General features: G+C 43.5%; 2 protein-coding genes across 2 annotated transcripts in view; both read right to left on the minus strand.

The window, feature by feature from the left end:
- Positions 1 to 2,184: 2,184 nt before the first annotated feature.
- On the minus strand, positions 2,185 to 3,312 carry LOC113801333 (uncharacterized). Its single transcript, XM_027352160.1, has 3 exons — positions 3,241 to 3,312; positions 2,672 to 3,076; positions 2,185 to 2,298 (listed from the first exon to the last, which is right to left on the minus strand). Exons 1-3 carry the CDS (start codon positions 3,310 to 3,312, stop codon positions 2,185 to 2,187), a joined length of 591 nt encoding a protein of 196 aa, XP_027207961.1.
- A 10,909-nt stretch (positions 3,313 to 14,221) lies between these two features.
- The window catches only part of LOC113801334 (MRG/MORF4L binding protein), a 14,286-nt gene continuing 11,007 nt past the window's right edge, over positions 14,222 to 17,500 (minus strand). Inside the window, exons 2-4 of the mRNA XM_070134126.1 lie at positions 16,396 to 16,517; positions 16,070 to 16,238; positions 14,222 to 15,812 (exon numbers count right to left, since the gene is read on the minus strand). Of these exons, the coding sequence (XP_069990227.1) occupies positions 15,673 to 15,812; positions 16,070 to 16,238; positions 16,396 to 16,517 (431 nt within the window). The 3' untranslated portion in view covers positions 14,222 to 15,672. The remainder of the gene's footprint in view (positions 15,813 to 16,069; positions 16,239 to 16,395; positions 16,518 to 17,500) is intronic.

Genomic DNA, 17,500 nt, shown 5'->3' on the forward strand with positions numbered 1-17,500 from the left:
TGGCGCTCTTGATATCTTCTGTGGCAGAAGATATTTGCCAAGTACTGGGCCTGCTTCCAAACAAAGTTGATACCATTATCAAACCAGACTTCTTTTGGCTCTCCTCTTCTAGCTATACACCTCTCCAGTGCATTAATAAAACTATCTGTGGTAATTTTCTATATTACGTCCGCATAACCGATGTCGACGATTTTTGGTATCGTTGGAATCCTCTCACTCTATACAATGCAAATATGTAGGTTTTATTGCGCGGAAACCCCCCGTTAGCGACAAACTTGGACCTAATAGCGGGGGCGACGATGTCGGAGCGGCAGACGTAATATATAAAATTACCCTAATAATATAACCTCACAGTGAAAATAATCATGGTTATTCACATGACTTTCCATTGCAGGGGGTTGCGCCCCCTGCGACCCTCCCTATGGGGGCTGCAGCCCCCCAACCCCCTCCAAGGAAACAACACCTCCACCACATATTCACGGCAGGATAGAGCGCACACGAACTAGATGCATCGAAAAAGGCGCAAAACCCGCCGACCCGACGAGGGCGGGCCATCGCCGCTCTTCTGTTCATGGTATACCTTGTTCATCCTGTTTATACTACAATCGTCTCTGTATACAATGCTGACTATGTCAAGGTTAGTATGCTGATTCAGTGGGAATGTTACGAGGTAATTGTAATACGTCAGCTGCTCCGAGATCGCCGATAACTGTGTAACGCTCTAGCCTGCCAGGAATACGTTGTGGAGGCTTTGTTTCCTCGGCGGGGGTTGGGGGCGCCAGGGGGCACAGCCCCCTACAGTGGAAAGTTATGTGAATAACCATGGTTATTTTCACTGTGCGTTATATTATTAGTGCTACTTAACCCCGCATTTTCCCTGGAACCTTTCATGCACTCCCCTGCTATTGGGGCCAAGTTTGTCGCTAACGGGGGATTTCCGCGCAATAAAATCTATATATTTGCAATGTGGACAGTGAGAAGAATCCAACGATACCAAAATCGTCGATATCGGTTATGCGGACGTAATATAGAAAATTACCCTGTGTCTAGGCTATTTGCCACTTCACTTACTTCTTTACTTCTGAGTATACCCTCTTCACAATGAATGTAGTCCAGCCCTACTATGGTGAAAGGTGGCTCAAAAGGTGCAACTCTTGATTCTGGTAGGCTGGCCATTTGCTGAACTTCTGTCTTGCCTCTAAGCTTCCTACATGTGATGCATTGGTAAACAATCTTCTTTACAAGTTTTCTTCCTTTAAGGGTCCAATAGCCCCTCCTCAAGTCTGTCAGTACATGTTCTACTCCAGCATGACCCGTTTTATACAATTAGCTTAGAAACAGAGTGCTCATATAGTAATATAAGTTGATGCTTAGTACAGTTTTCATGCTTAGAATTAGTCAGCCTTCCTCCGACCAACAGTAAGCCTGAGGCTGACTTCTTGGGGTTCAGTTTACCAAGCTGGGTCTTGTCAAAAAGTCGAGATTATCTGACAATGGCTTCTGCGATTCTCAGTTCATCTTCTACAAGTGGTCCCATCCAACATGACTTATTACGAAGAAATTGGTGTAATCTCAGTAACTAGGCTACTGTTTTCTTCAAGCAATGCCAAAATGAGTAGTGACTTAGACGTTTGCTCATGTGATCATCCTCAGACTTTATGGCATGCACTACAGGGGGTGGCTTCATTTCAGCCATCTTTTGTAGTTATGTGCAATTAAATGCAGGCTGTCTAGGCCAGCTCGATTGGTCGCTATACAAGAAACTTGATCCCTTATATCAGCGCTCATCACTAACAAGTTCTGCTAACATTCCTTTAGAGGCATCATTTCCAGGGTTCTCTGAAGTGGGTACATATCTCCACTGTGTTGGTGCAGTATGCTCCAAAATCTTGGCTACTCTGTTAGTGACATTGGTTTGGAACATTTTTCCTGAGCTCTGCAGGTACCACAATACAATGGTACTGTCTATCCAATAAACAGATTCTTCTAAGTACATCTCCAACTCTTCTTGCAGAAACGTCCAGTCTTACTGATTCTAGTGCTCCAGCTAACTCCTTTAAAGGTGCAAGTCTAGACTGTCTGATTTTCGTAGATGGTCAGCAAATATGAAACTGCTCCATACCCATATTCAGAGGTATCACAGAGTTGAAATAGCCTTATGCATTTACCCATATGTATAATACATCAAGGAATGCTAAACTCCTTAATGATAGGCAGGTCTCGCAACCACCGGCTCCATTGTTCCTCCGAGTCCTTGGGTAAGGAGTCGTCCCAGCCGGTTTTCAATCGCCACAGCTGCTAAAACAATCATCTAGCCTTAAGAATGAATGGGCTTACATATCTTAAAAGGTCATGCACATTGCTAAGGGTACTAAGCACTCCTCTCTTGGTTCTGGGGTTGTCTTTTATATATATATCAAATCTGAAGTAGTCAGACCCAGTATCCCACAACATTTAAAATGGACGTTCTGTGGGTAGTTTAACTAAGTTGATATCAAGGGTGGTAAAGGATTTTACCCACTTGTCCTTGCTTATATTGTTCATTAAAGTGAATTAGAAACAAACTTTGTTAAATGGAAACCTCTTCTATGCAATAAGTGCATTACTTGATTTGTACTGCGGTCGCTAGGGTCTTGACAGATTTCAAACACTCATCCACACACACACACACAAAATGTAGGGCAGTGTTCAACACAGAGTGTGGATACTCTTCTTCAAATTCCCTCGTCACCTGCTGTAGTGCATAGTTTGTACAACTTGGGCTCCACACCTCACCAAATAGATATGTCATTCGGTATGTCAATGATGGTCTTCTTGTATCATCACCTTGGAACCAGAGGAAACGTAACACATCTCTGCTATCTGGCATCACCTTCACCTGGTGTAACATGGCCTCTATGTCTGTCATAAAGGCAATAGCTCCCTCCCGGAATCTTAGCAGGATTCCTACTAGCGTGTTAGCTAAGTCTGGTCCTTGGTTCACATAGTCATTCTGGCTTCTTGGGGTTCCTAATTGGATGATGTGGCAAGTACCATACCTTTCCATCAATTCTCTTCTTATCTTCAAAAGGCACTTCTACGGCATAACCTTTCTCAAGGAGTTTGTAAATCTCTTTGATTTATTTTTCCTTTGGGTCTTCATCTCTGTCCAACCGCTTCCCCAGCACCTTTTAACATTTTTTTGCTATAATCCGGTTATCAGGCAGGTAAGGCCTCTCTGCTTTAAAGGGAATACCTCACAGTACAACGACCATCTTCTAATGTTTTGTTATTATCCTGCGTTTTCAAGATCTCCAAGTCAGTCCGAGACATTCCGGGTGTTTCCGAGCTAACTCCTATCTTCTACAATCTGGACAGGTCTCTCTCCAAAGACGAAGTAGTGTACAAAATGTGTAGTTTTGACAGTAAGTTTAAAGGGATCAACGGGGCCATTTATGACCCAGCCTAGTGGTTATTCATACTTCTTTAGACTTTGTTCTAACTAGTATCCCATGGCAGTGCTTGTATTTTTTCAAATACCAGACAGAAGCATTCCTATCGAATCATTGGGACAAAAAAAAGGGAATTTCAAGTACTGTATATTTTTGTTTTTTTCAGAAAACAAATACAGTACTATGTTTTATGTGATTTGGTATCTCATTTTTATGCTTGGCTATCATTTTGATCCTTTGAACTGAGAAATGGAATCTGCATTTAGTATTCCTCTGAGCTTTTGTGTATCTTCCTGGGATTCTGAGATATGGGTTTTGATATCTGGTGGTTTTCCATAGATTTTTGGTTACATGGGCTTGCACTGTGTACCAACTAGGATCAATAGCTTCATTTTGATTGGCAAGTTACCAAGTATCAAGAAGGCTTGTTTGGGACAGTTTTATGTATTTCCTTTTTTGACAATGAATCAGGTAACTGAAATTAGTTTGTAAAAAAATGGCCCGTGTTGAATGCACATTATCAGTCGAGTGAAGTTAATGATTAGAAGCGAAATTAATGTGCTAGACATCGAAGGTCATGTAGCACCGTGGGAGGTATAGTATCGGGAAGGCTAGAGAGGGGGGTAAGTTATGGTTAGGTGTTATACGCCAGCAGTAGTAGGAAGGTATTGAAAGGAGCTGACGTACAGTAGTAAGAAGGTATTGGATGGAAGGGTGTATGTAGATAGGTAGAGGTGGAGGGGATGAGTGATTGGGTTAAGTTAGGAATAAACTGGAGAGGATGAGATCAAGTAAAGGAAATGTATTGAGGAAGGGGAATAGGTTTTCAGTGCAGAAAATATGGGATTCCATCAGGATGTCTGATAGATTGGGAGGTCGCTGTAGGGAAGATAGGCGAGGAAAAGCAGCAGTACGGATTGTGGTAAAACGTGGACAGGGCAACAGGAAGTGCGAGATTGAAATGGGAACATTATATAAGGGTGGGACAAATCATGACATAAGGTAGGAGTGCGTAAAGCGAGTATGGACAATACGCAAGCTGGCAAGAGCTGTCTCCTAGCATCTGTTTTATGAATAGAAGTTGACCAGGAGGAGATTGGTGGTTTTACTGCATTTAATTTATTGGTGGCAAGACCTGACCAGGTTTTCCATCGACCAGGAAGGAAAGTCTTAAAGTAAGGGTAATAATCCATGGCTAGCATACACGAGAGACTGGGATTGTGTGATGTGGACATAGTGGCTGAGCGTGCTAGGGTATCTGCCTATTCATTGCCTGGGATTCCGACATGGCTCGGCACCCAGCAAAACTTGATAAATTTATAGCGTGTAGACAAGTAGAACAACCAGTCGTAAATTTTACTGACAAGAGGGTTAGTTAAGTATGTAGACTTCATGAGTTAGTGAGTTACAAGAGTCGGTAAAATAGTGGAAGAGGAGGAAGAGTCTATGTGTTTTAAAGCGATAACTGTGTAGGTTGGGAAGACAACTGCGAAACCAGTACCAAAGGTGGATTTGGAGCCATCAGTGTAAACATGGATATTAGAGGAATGAGTAGAGACATGTTGAAGGGAGTGAATGAGGAGGAAAGAAGAAGGTATATCTGACTTTGGTGGGTCAGGAAACGCAGAGGGGCAAATGTGGGGGTAAGGTATAAGCCATGAAGGGATGGAATGGACAGAGGAGAAAGGTTGGAGAATTGGAAAGGGGCAAGGGAAAAGGAGAGTATTCATGCGGATTATGAAAGGAGTTGGTAAAAGTGGAGATGAAACAAAGGTAGGAAGGAATATTTAATTTGGTGAGAATTGAGGAATGGTTAATTTGGTGAGTATTGAGGAACAGTTCATTTGGTGAGTATTGAGGAATATTTAATTTGGTGAGGGAGTGTTGGTGGAAGCGCGCATAGCATCGGAGGGAAAGGAAGGCACGGCGTCGAGAGAGAGATGGAATGCCAGACAGCGTACAGGCTCTCAACTGGAGAGGAGCGGAAGGCGCCCAAGGCTAAGCGGAGACCACAATGGTGGGTTGTATCAAGATAAAAGGAAGGGAGGTATAGGTAGATGAATAGATATGGCATCCATAATCAAGAGTGGAGAGGATCAAGGCTGTATGAATGGTTAATGGTTAAAAGCAAAATAAATGTGCTAGACATCTAAGGTCATATAGCACTATAGGAAGGTATAGTAAAGGGGGATGTCAGATGATAGTTGCTATGCGTCAGCTATCTAGAGTAATGTTGAAAGGTTGAAGTTGGGTAAGGGTTGATGAGGGAAAGGGTTTATGGTGGTTTAGGTAAGGGAGTTAGATCAAGTGAAAGATGGATGATGGATGGATAAGTATAGACCAGACATAAAGGGATTGTGGGGAAGAGATAAAATGGTAATTGGGAATTGGAATAGGAGGATGTGTGAGGAAAGTCTCTTGGAGACTGATAAATAGATGGATTATAAGAAGCAAGGATATGACGTAGGTCTGATCTATGAGAACGGAAGCTGTGAATATTCCAATGTAGGAGAGTTTTAGCTATTTTATGAGTGAAAGCGTCGGTACGTATTGGGGAATCTGAGGGGGAAGGAGCTACGGGGTGTAAAGGAGGGGTATCAGGAGGTAGGGAATCTGGGGAAGGGCACTGTTGTGATATGAGTGATTCTTGTGTGTATCCGGGAGGGAGTGGAAAGGATAGAGGGGATGGAGGGAGGGAGAATGTGCGTATAGTTGGGGTTGAAGGGGGTGGGTTGTGTTGGGAGGGAGTAGGAGGAAGTGGTGTGGGGGGAGTATTAGTGGTAGGAGGATGGATATCGGAAGAATGGATAGTTGGAGTTGAAGGGGATGTGTTGTCTTGGGAGGGATTAGGAAGAAGGGGTGTAGGGGTGCTATGAGTAAGAGGGGGATGGATATTAGGAGGATGGGTATCGGGAGGATGGATATCGGTGGTGGACGGAATTGAGGGGGTTAGGTTGTGTTGAGAGGGAGTAGGAGGAAGGGGTGTAGGGAAATATGAGTAGGAGGGGAATGAATATCGGCAATCACTTCAAGTGTGGAAGAAGCATGAGTTATGGGATTTTGTGTTTCAAACATATAGCTTTGAATATCATCCATAGTTTCTGCAGTGGAGTTGGTTGGAGAGTTTTGTGGAACAAAGATTTTCTTATGAGGGGGGGGGGGGAGGAGACTGGTGTCTCAGGAATAAAGGTAAAGGTAGGTGGAGGTGATTGTGCTGTAGGGGAAGAAGGGTTAGAACGTTTAGTCTGTCTACTGCGGGTAGTGCGGGGAGGGAGAGGGGATGGTGTTAGGGCTTTAGTTGAGATTGGAGCTGTGGTTGAGATTGGGGTGTCTGGATTTAGAGTGGCAAAGGAATTGGTCTGAAGGAGTGTGGCAGAGGCCACAATCACCTCGGCACCGGCGCTGCCTCTCTCTACGTAATTGCCTCAGTCGACACCGGCGCAGCCTCACTCGGCGTAATTACCTCACATCACTCGGCACCGACACACCTCACTCGGCATAATTGCCCTTACGCCGTCAGCCGGCAGGCAAGAATGGCGAGGTCCGCGGCGCTGATTCGCCGCGACGCGAAAGATGCAGCCGTCGGCCAATCAGCTCATCACAACCGCGGACGACTCTGCAGTATTACCTTGCCCTATTTGTATATATATCGCATTTTTTGCCGAAGATAAACAGACTTCGCACTTCAGTGTTTATTTTACCTTACCTACACAAGACCTTAGCTCTTGATTACCTCGCTGAAGGCCTCTCCACATTGGTGACACCGAAGTGACAACATGAGTACCAACGCAGCCACCCTCTTCACTGAAGTGAATGCCGCCACCATCCGCCTTCCACCCTTCTCTCCAAATGAAGCCCTCACATAATTTCGGCGAACCGAAAACCCAGTTCAGGCTGAAGAACATTGTGAAGGCGACCACCAAGGCAGACCACGTCGTAGCCGTTCTACCTGAGGAAGTTTTTCCCCGGATAGTCCCCTGGTTAGACAGACAGCCAGACAACATTCAATATGATACGCTGAAGCAGGAGCTGTTGAAGTTCTCTCTTTCTCCATCCGAAAGGACGCAACAGATCCTCAACATCCTCAACACACCGCTTGGAGGCCAGACTCATAAACAAGCCTGGCAAGAAATCAACACCCTATGCCGCCTCCCCACCAAAGACGAACAAGGTAAGTTCCACGAAGTGGATCTTAAAAAAGAAATTTGGCTCCGCTCTCTTCCCGGCAATATCAGGGAGAAGCTCCACGATTCGGACGAGACGGCCATGGATACCCTCCTCACCAGAGCCAATGCACTGATGGAAGCCCATCAACAAGCCCGCCCACAGTCAACAGCACCTGCCAGTACCGACATCTATGCAGCAACTCCCCGAGGACCCAACAACCCGATGCCCTTCACCCCATTCCTTGCTGCAGACGGCATCTGCTCCTACCACAAGAGGTTCGGCAGTGCTGCCTACAATTGCCTGGATGGATGCATGTGGAGACCTCAGGGACATCCAAAAAACGCAGAAGGTGGCCGCTAAACTACGCGGACACAACCCCAATCAACGCAGCAACTGCCCGAGGGACCAACACGAACCGGAGGCCCTTCGCCCGTTACCTTGCCGCAGACGGTATCTGCTCATACCACAAGCGGTTCGGCAACGCGGCCTACCATTGCCTCAACGAATATAGGTGGAAGCCTCGAAGACATCCACAACAGGAAAGGTGGCCACTACGCAACACGACCACAACACTGAACAGCGCCGTCAAACGCCCCCGACGCCCAGCTCTGCCTCACTACAAACGCCAGCATGACCAGCCCCTCATCGGCCGAGCGACACTCAGCGAGAGGAACTCCGCCGGGTGGCCCGGAATTTCGCTCCCAGCAGACCAACCCGTCACTCGCATTACCCGTCCTACACCCCGCCAGGACTGGATACGACCAAGTTCGGCTTTCTCCGAGACGACACCCACCGCTTGCCACTATCCTGCCCTTACAAGGGTCCTTTCAGGGTCCTCCAGCGCTCGCCCAGAGCGTTAAAGCTACAACTTGAAGGACGAACTGACTGGGTTACCACGGAGCGCCTTAAGCCAGCATACATCGATGCCACGGACCACGATGACGCCCTTGCAGGATCCTCGATCTGTAGTCCTTTCTCCCTCCACAAGACCTTAGCTCTTGATTACCTCGCTGAAGGCCTCTCCACAGGAGGTAGAATGTAGAAGTGGTTGGGGCTGTAGTTGAGATTGGAGCTGTGGTTGAGATTGGAGTGTCTGGATTTAGAGTGGCAAAATAATTGGTCTGAGGGAGGTAGAATGTAGAAGTGGAAATTGGGACATCTTGGGGTGGAGGGGGAGGGGCTGAGCGGACGATGTTACTAGAGTATGGAGTATGAGAGAAACCTTGTCGACGTGCTTCTTGTCTGGCTTCACTTAGAGTGAGACCATTTTTGTATCTGAGAGTCTAACTTGTAAGTGGGACAGCCTTTATAAAATACATTATGGGGGCCATCGCAGTTAGCACATGTACGTGTTTGTGCTGAGCAGTTTGATCGGTTATGACCAGGTTGGGCACATATGGGGCACCGGTCTGTGGAACGGCCGTGTTTGGCAGGATGTCCAAAGCGCCAACAGTTTTGACACTGACGGGGAGGGGGTTGGTATGGTCGAACAGGGAGGGATTGTCCACTAATGTAGATACGTAAGGGAAGGTCATGTGTACGGAAAGTAAATTTGGCAATGTTGTTCGGATTCTTTCATTGACCTTTAGGAGGAATGGTGTAGCAATGTACTGATTTCACATCTTGGTCTTTGAGGCATCTTAATAAGTCTTCTCCACAGTCTGATCAATCTTTGGTATCGACTGGGCAGTTTGCTGGGGAGAGAGAGACAGTTCCGATACAAGTATTAAGGGTTGGATGAGGTTCTGCAGGAATGGGGTTGCCAGAATGATCAGTTAAATTTGATAGTGCTTTAGATTCAGTTTCTGATCTGACTGTTACAAGACGGGAGCGATCGCGTCTGGTATAGAGAGGGACTCTGCCCACTTGTTTTTGGAGGCATTGTTGAAAGAGAAGAGTGTTGCCTGAGTAAGGAGCTGTAGAAGGGATCACGAAAAATCGGTCCCATTTAGCTGGGCTAAACAGAGTATTTAAGATATCTGTAGGGTTGGTGGATGGTCGGGGACGTGTGGAAGAGGGAGTATTACGGAGTGATGGAGAATAAGGCTGTAAGGTAGTAATAAGGGAAGATGGGGTGCTTGATGAAGGTTGTAGGGGCAGAGTTGATGAATTTGAGGAAGTTGGGAGGGTAGGATCTTCTGGAGATTGCTTGGGTGGGTAATGCACTAGTAGGCATTGAGGAGTGGGTAGTAGTTTCAGTGTTCGGAGTCGTGGTCAAAGGAGAGCCTGGAGTGGGGCTATTTGATAAAGGGGCAAGCCTCATTGCCCCTAATAAGGGGATTACATCTTCATTACAGGTCATGGGGAACCTTGATTATATAAAGTGGTATAAACGGTCCACCTCCTTTCGCTTGAAGGTAAGGGCTAGACAATTATATCGGGAGTACCATGCCCATAGTTCCCGCAGACCGTTCAAGACTGGCACAACGTCAGCCTTTCATCCTTTCAGCACGGCTCTTACACTTTAGGAAGTAGATAGTAGAAGGGGTTGGAAAAGGGACGGAAACAAAAAGCTGGAGGGGGGAAAGACCATTAGTTGAGTCGAGGGCTGAGGCCCTAGGCAGGGGAAATCCCTCAATTGGGTCTCAGTCTTCGTCTCCTAAGCCCCCCCCCCCCCCCCACGGCAACAACGGGCAAGGGATTAGGGGGAAGGCTGTATGAAGATGGAGGAGAGGCCCGAGATATGTGGGACAGTTTGGAAGATTGGGAGACGACGGTGATCTTTTTCTTTGATGGAAAGGATATGGTCTCACCAGGACAGTTAGGAGTCGAAAATTACTCCAGTGAACTTTCCAGAAGAACGGTATTTGAACAGAGTGCCGTAGAAGAAAAGTGGTGGTTTGAGTGAGGAAGATAAAAAAGGATTTGGCGGTGGAGAAACGAAAGCTATGATTAGTGGCCCAGGAAGATACTAATGATATTGTTGACTGAAGTTATTGGAGAATATGGAACGGAGGCATAGATGGCTAAGTCATCAACATAAAGTGATGACCAGGGTCCCTGGTGGTAGAACTGATCATTTACAGCTGTAACGAATAAGGTTGTGTTCAGAACACTGCTTTGTGGGACGCCTTCGATCTGAGGAAAAGATGATGATGTGGAAGGAGCAATTTTAACCTGAAAGGCTACGTTTGGAGAGGAATGACTTTATAAAGAACTATGTTTCCGCGTATGCCTAGAGAGGACAGTTGGAGGAAATGATACCCCTATTTGGTATCATATGCTTTCTCTAGATCAAAGAATACGGCTAATATGGAATCATGGCGTGCATATGCGGATGCAATATATGCCTCGAAATGAGCAAGGGGGTCAGCTGTGCTTCGGCACGGGGGAATCTAAACGGGATAGAGAAGGTAGTGCGATTCAAAATACCGCATTAGCCGAGTTTACCATTCGCTCTGGTAACTAGCATAAGCAGATAGAGTGATGGGGCGGATCTTGTGAAAGACTACCCGATTTATTGGGTTTTAAGAATGGGAGGACGAGGACTTCGCGCCAGTGAGGGGGGAAATTTCCTTTCTACCATTTATTGTAGATATTTAGAGGACGATGGGAGATTTCGGAGCATACGGTAGTAGATACCGTCAGGGCCGCCATGGATGTTGTGACACGATCGTAAGTACTTCTGAGGAAGAAAAGGGTCTATAGCTCATCAAAGGAGGGGAAATGTGATGGGAGTGCGTTCTTTGGTGGCTGTATTGGAAGTGAAGTGTGGAGAAAGATGAGAGCCGCTACTAACTTGGCTGAAATAATCACCCAGGTCATTAGCAACTTGGAGAGGATCAGGTATGTATCTCAAATATGGAGGACTGGGACTGGATGAGGAGGATGTTTGCCTAATATAATGTGGATCCGTCGCCAGGTAGCTGATATAGATGTAGGTGTAATTGAAGAGACATTTTTCCAGCTAGTTGTTTTGCTGTTTCGAATTGTACATCGAAGGTGGGCAGACGCTCTTTTAAAGGAGATAAGAGTGGACAGATGTTTAGGGGGCTGCGTGTTCTAGACAAAGCGCTTTAATACAGTCTGGGTTCCACCATGGAACGCACTCCGACATATAAAGTCTAGAAATTTGGGGAATGGCTGTGTTGGCAGCTCTTCAGACTGTTGTTGAAAAAACTTTTAGTTCATCTGAAATGGATGATAAGGGAGTTGGAGGGCGAGGTATAGTAACGAGTGAAGCAAAAGTTTGCCAGTTCGGAACCTCCACTATCTCGCCCCGGACAAGTAGTCGAGCTCGTCCAACTAGCCCTCCTGCGAAAGTGGCCGAGCATGTGACGAGATGACGTCACAATAGATTTTGTATGTAAACATTGACAGTTGCAGGTAACCACAAGATATTGGTGGGTAATTTTATGACCCTTAATTGGTGTTATCAAAGGATATATTAGTGTTTGTCAGTTGCAGGTAAGTTAAATGTGCATCAAAGGTGTTGCAAAACCTTTGCAGTGTGTAAAATAAAGACACCGGTATGATAAAAAAAAAAAAAAAATTACATTCGAGTCGGTTGCATTCTGGGCAGAAAGGGTCTTGGAGGTTCCGAACGCGGCGCATCTCGTCCTGCTGGTCCTGGAAAAGTTGTCTGGACGAGGTAGACGAGCAGTTCCGAACGCAGCATCAGCTCTATCGAGGCACCCTCTTTGGGGATTAGGAAGTGGGATATATGAAGTTGGAGAAAAGAGGATCGGAACGCTGTAGGGACAATGGTCTCGAACTGACCAATGATAGTCTAAATAGAGAAAAGGGGAACATAGAAAGAGATCAAGGCATGAAAATGATTGTGTGCGCATGTAAAAACGTGTGGGGCGATCAGTTGTGGAGAGGAAGTGTTCTAGGGATCGACCACGGGAGATTGTGGTGGAATCACCCCAAATAGTATGATGGCAGTTGAAATTGCCTATTATGAAGAAAGGTGGTTGAAGTTGAGAAAGTAAAGGTTTGAAGGCGTTAAAGTCAATGGGAAGAGAAGGGGAAAAGTAAACTGAAATTACTGTGATCCTGTCGTACAGAAAGATACAGATAATGATGCAAGTGATAGTGGTTTGGAAAGGTCTAGTATATGGAGTTTTTTATGAATATTGAGGATAGAGAGAGACAGTGAGGGGACAATACAAAATTATTATTTGGAATCGGTATTGGACGATGTGTTGGGAAGGTTTTCTGAAGAAAGATAATGGTTGGGTTCTAAGAGGATATATGACGGAGATTAAGTCTGTTAGAACAGAAGCCTCGAATGTTCCATTGTAGAAAAGACATGATTAATCAATGGACGAAAACGGTAGATATGGTTGTCTTATTAGTAGGAGAGTAGGTATCTGAGGATTGAGGTAAGGGATCTGGAATGGGTGAAGGAGCAGTATCAAGAGGGAAGACGGGGTCTAAGGAAGGGCATTGGGATAAAAGAGATTCACGTGTCTACAGGAGGGAGTGGTAGGGATAGGGGAGAAGGAAAGTGTTGGGGGGGGGGGTTGATATGGGTGGTGGAGATGATGAGGTACGTTGGAAAGGGTTAGAGGGAAGAGGGGTAGGGCGAATATCAGTAGGAGGAGGATGGATGTCAGCAGACATTCTGGTTGTAGAGGTGGGGATTGAGGTATTGGAGGATGGTTGAGAGAGAATTTCTTGGGTCTTGCTTAGGAAGTTTTGGATGTCCTCTAGGGTTTCTGGAAGGGAATTGGGTAGGGGGGTTTGAGGAATGAAGGATTTTTCAAGAGGAGGTGACGAGTTGGTAGGTAATTGAGGAGTTAAAAACTAGTTATTGGTGACAATGGGGTGGAATGTTTAGTTTGTTTGGTGGAAAAAATATTTGATTGGGAGATAGGGGTAGAGGTGGGTAGGTGAGGAGTAGGAGGAAGTAGTATTATTAAAGATGTAGAAACAGGTTGAGTAGAGGGGAGAGGAGTAAAGAATTAGATAATATTAGAGTAGGGTCTGATAAAAAAACCTCGATGGCTTGCTTCTTGCCTGGCTTCTCGTAGAGTAAGGCCGAATTTGTATCTAAGAACTGCCACCTCTGATTCAAATTTGTAGGCAGGATAACTCCAATAAAATACATTATGTGGGCCACTACGACACACATGTGCACAATTGTGCAGGGCAGTTTGCACAGTCATGACCAGGTTAGGCACATAGAGGGCATTGAGCCATGGAGTGCTTTGCAGGGTGGCCAAAATGCCATTTCTGGCACCAACGACAAGGAGATCTTATGATCTGACTTGGTACGATTCAACACCGATATAGACCTTATGGAGTATGTCATGTCTACGGAAGGTAATCTTGGTAAACTTACAGCAACCTCTGGGAGGAATAGAGTAGCATTGTACTGATATTGCATCAGAGTCAGTAAGGCCCACCCCTCAGGGTCCCCATGAGGGGTGGACCAGCCTTTCATCCTTTCAACACGGTTCTCACACTTTAGGAATTGGACAGAGGAAGGGATTGGGGAAGTTAAGGAAAAATGAAAGAAAGAAGAGAAAAGGCCATGCAAAATTAGTTGAGCCACGAGCTGATGTCCAAAGTAGGGGTGATCCCTATATTGGGCCTCAGTCTCCATCTCTTAATAGTAAGAGAAATTAATTTATATGAAGAAAAAAAATATATATGCTGGATAAGAAACATTCACCTGATTATAGAAATTTTAATAATGCTAATGACTTGTAAATAATATCAGGGAAGATACAGAAAATAAATTATCTGTAACAATTTGTCAAGCACATATATCTGATAAACATAGGAATGAAACAATTTATCTGGGAATGAAAACAAGAATGGTCTAATCCCTTTTTCCTTCCCAGCATATTAGTACTACTAATAATCCAAAGGTATTCTAAGGCCTAATGCTAACACCTCATTATGGATGGCACATAACATGTTCATTACGTAGAGACAGTGCTATATCTTTCTTATACCTTATACCAACCTGTGTTCAATGAGTGACTTATATCTAAAACGGCAGTGATGATGATGAACATATGCACCTGTGCTATTTGTTTTCAGTAGACTCATAATGGCAAATATCAATACATTAATATTAAGATGCTAAATATGAAGGATCTCAGTCAAACCCTGAGGCCATTTTCAAAATTATTATTTTGGCATTTTCCTTCTTCCACTAATGATCATAAACTTTTGTAAACTATTGGTGAAAAAAGCCACTGAAGTAAACATAGCACAATGTCAAACAAAATATGCATCAGATGGTTGGTAAAAATGTCTATATTTCCTTTTTAAACATATAGAACACTGAACTCATTTTATGATTACTTCCAAAACCATGACCTTTGATGGCATAAATAAATGAGATGATTAACTATCACTGAAACATCACAAACTTCACGTGGAATCTGAAGGCTATGATATGAAATGATTGATCAACTACTATACATAACTCCATGTTAAATTTATACACATAAAATTCCATCTCCCAAGAAAAACCTCAAGGAAGGTTTTATGCCTCATATGTGGTAAGCAAAGAGAGAGCGAAGAAAAAGTGATATAAACATATCATTTTCCCAAGCTATTTATCCATTATAAGAGTGTGTTTATGTGGCATTTTTCTTTCATAGTATAAATTCAGATTCCTGTCATGGTGAAGTGCTTATATTTTTCATTTTTTCATAAGGCATTGCAGTAAGTTTTCTTTTTTTAAACCATATTTTAAGAAAATAAATTACATATCAATTATCATATTACCCCTCCTCCCTATCCCAGCTCTCAAAAATTTCTAACAGAAAATTAAAATTCCCTCTGTATTTCATTCAAATTTTATAATATATATTTACATCAGATTTCTTTAAAAACAAACATACAAAAATATAAAGAAAATGAATACTTTGGCATTAACAAAATCATTGATTGATTACCTACTATAATTGTACCGTGACTTCCTTCTTGTGCATATTTCATACACATTTTTTGCATACATGAAATATTACACAAAAATATAAAATGCTAAGCTTATACACTATCAAAATCTTGCCATAATGCCTTACATTCCTTATTCTCAAGAACAATGATATTCTTGAATCCCCAACGACCAAAAAATAATATCCAAGGCCATTAAAAGTAACTTCAGTCAATTTCTGCGTCTCTTGTTGGAAGTTGGAGTATGGGCAGGGGAGGAAGGTTTAGAGTCACGGCCACGCTTGCCTTGCCTACGGGGAGTGTCGTCATCCTCCTCTCGCACTTCTCGGACTCTATCTCGTCTGCTGGAGACTAAAGGAAGATTTGCAAGTGTGTAAATTAAATCTAGCAGGTTTAGAGTATTTGTAAATCTTTTTTGATATTCTGTACTTATATTCCTTGAAATTATTCATATTTGTGAAGTACTTCATACATAAAATAAAAATTAACCCGTACATAAACAGATGTGCAAAGGTTGCCTCTGAGAAATCTGTTACAGAAGATTAATATCCTTACCTCAAAAGGTAAAGGTAAATATATAAAAAAGTATAAAACAACAGGTGACTAACCATCATCCTTGTCCCTATCTTCTTTCTTTGGTGGTCTTCCTCTGGCTCTACTTTCCTTCTCTTCTTTATCATCTGGCTTTACCCTCTCATCTAAAAGATCTGAAAACTCTATATCCGGGAGGGTAAAATCATTCTCATCATTTGGGAATGGTAACTTATCCGATTCATCCTGGAAAATAATTTTGTTAAAAGTTAGTTTGCTTATTTCACCTTGTCTAAAATAATATTCTTGACTAATTGTATATCTTTCATCTATGTCCACATGAATATTCACCATATATGTAATGACAGAAACACATAACCATAAGGCAAATAGACAGTCATACCAAGGCAGCCAAGTCGTAGAGAGTCTCCAGTTTCTTCCATATGGTTCGTGTTGATAATTCACAGTTAAGAGAGGAACTAAGCTTGTCATGAATGATCATCATTTGGAAGTGTTTATTCACACCTGTGGAATAAATAAAGCAATTATGGGGATGACTTAAAAGTACATTTTGTTATCAAGAGAACCTGTTGATATTTGATCTGGATAATATAATACAGTAAAGTTCCTCTCAGTCAACACAGTGTCAGATGATAATTAACTAATATAAAGGCTATATTAGGCTTTGGAGCAGGATCCTCTAAAATTGTCGCAACATTTAAAAAATTATGTTTTAATGCAATATTTACTTATTATTAACCCCTAAAATCCAGTTGACATGACCATCATATCATGAAAAAATCTGGCTTGAGGGCCAGATGACATGTAGCTGTAATGGGAAAATTTAGCTGAAGGCCAGGATGATGGGAAAGACTTGCCACAAGTGCACAAATATCCTGGAGGGTGTTTAGACTCATTTGGTGTTTAGGAAGGGGCTTTTACATTGCTTTCATCAATAAATGAGTGTGGAATATTAGATCCATGAGCCATGACTGAAAGAGCGCCAGCTGCAGGGGGGATGCTATTTCTATGCTCAGGATCCTATTACTGCCTGTCATGACTGGTGGTGCAGGTTCTATTACAGAAAATTGAATATGAGAAAATTGAAAAATGACACAAACTATTTGTTATCATTATTGCACTGTTTTAGACTACCAAGAGATAAGATGTGGAGACTGTGTAAAGAAAACAGTCTATTACCATCTGGATAAAGCAAGTCAAATGACAAATGCTAAAACAAAGAAGACAAAATAACTTTGCAAAGGGGAGGCATGGAGTATTGTCACTGCACATGAGTGTTCATTTATGCCTAGCTCATGTGAGCCTAATGCTCATATTTTAGGCCACACTGATGGCTAGATTCTTGTTCTTATTTATCAATACATAAGCAAAAAATCTAGCTTCACCTTTTATGCACACAGAGAAATTAAGAGGTGTGTGTGTGGGGGGGGGGGGGGGCTGTGTGTGTGTGTGTGGGGCTGTGTGTGTGTGTGTGTGTGTGTATGGCT

This window comes from Penaeus vannamei, chromosome 19, assembly GCF_042767895.1.
Source record: "Penaeus vannamei isolate JL-2024 chromosome 19, ASM4276789v1, whole genome shotgun sequence".
Classification (NCBI taxonomy): domain Eukaryota; kingdom Metazoa; phylum Arthropoda; class Malacostraca; order Decapoda; family Penaeidae; genus Penaeus; species Penaeus vannamei.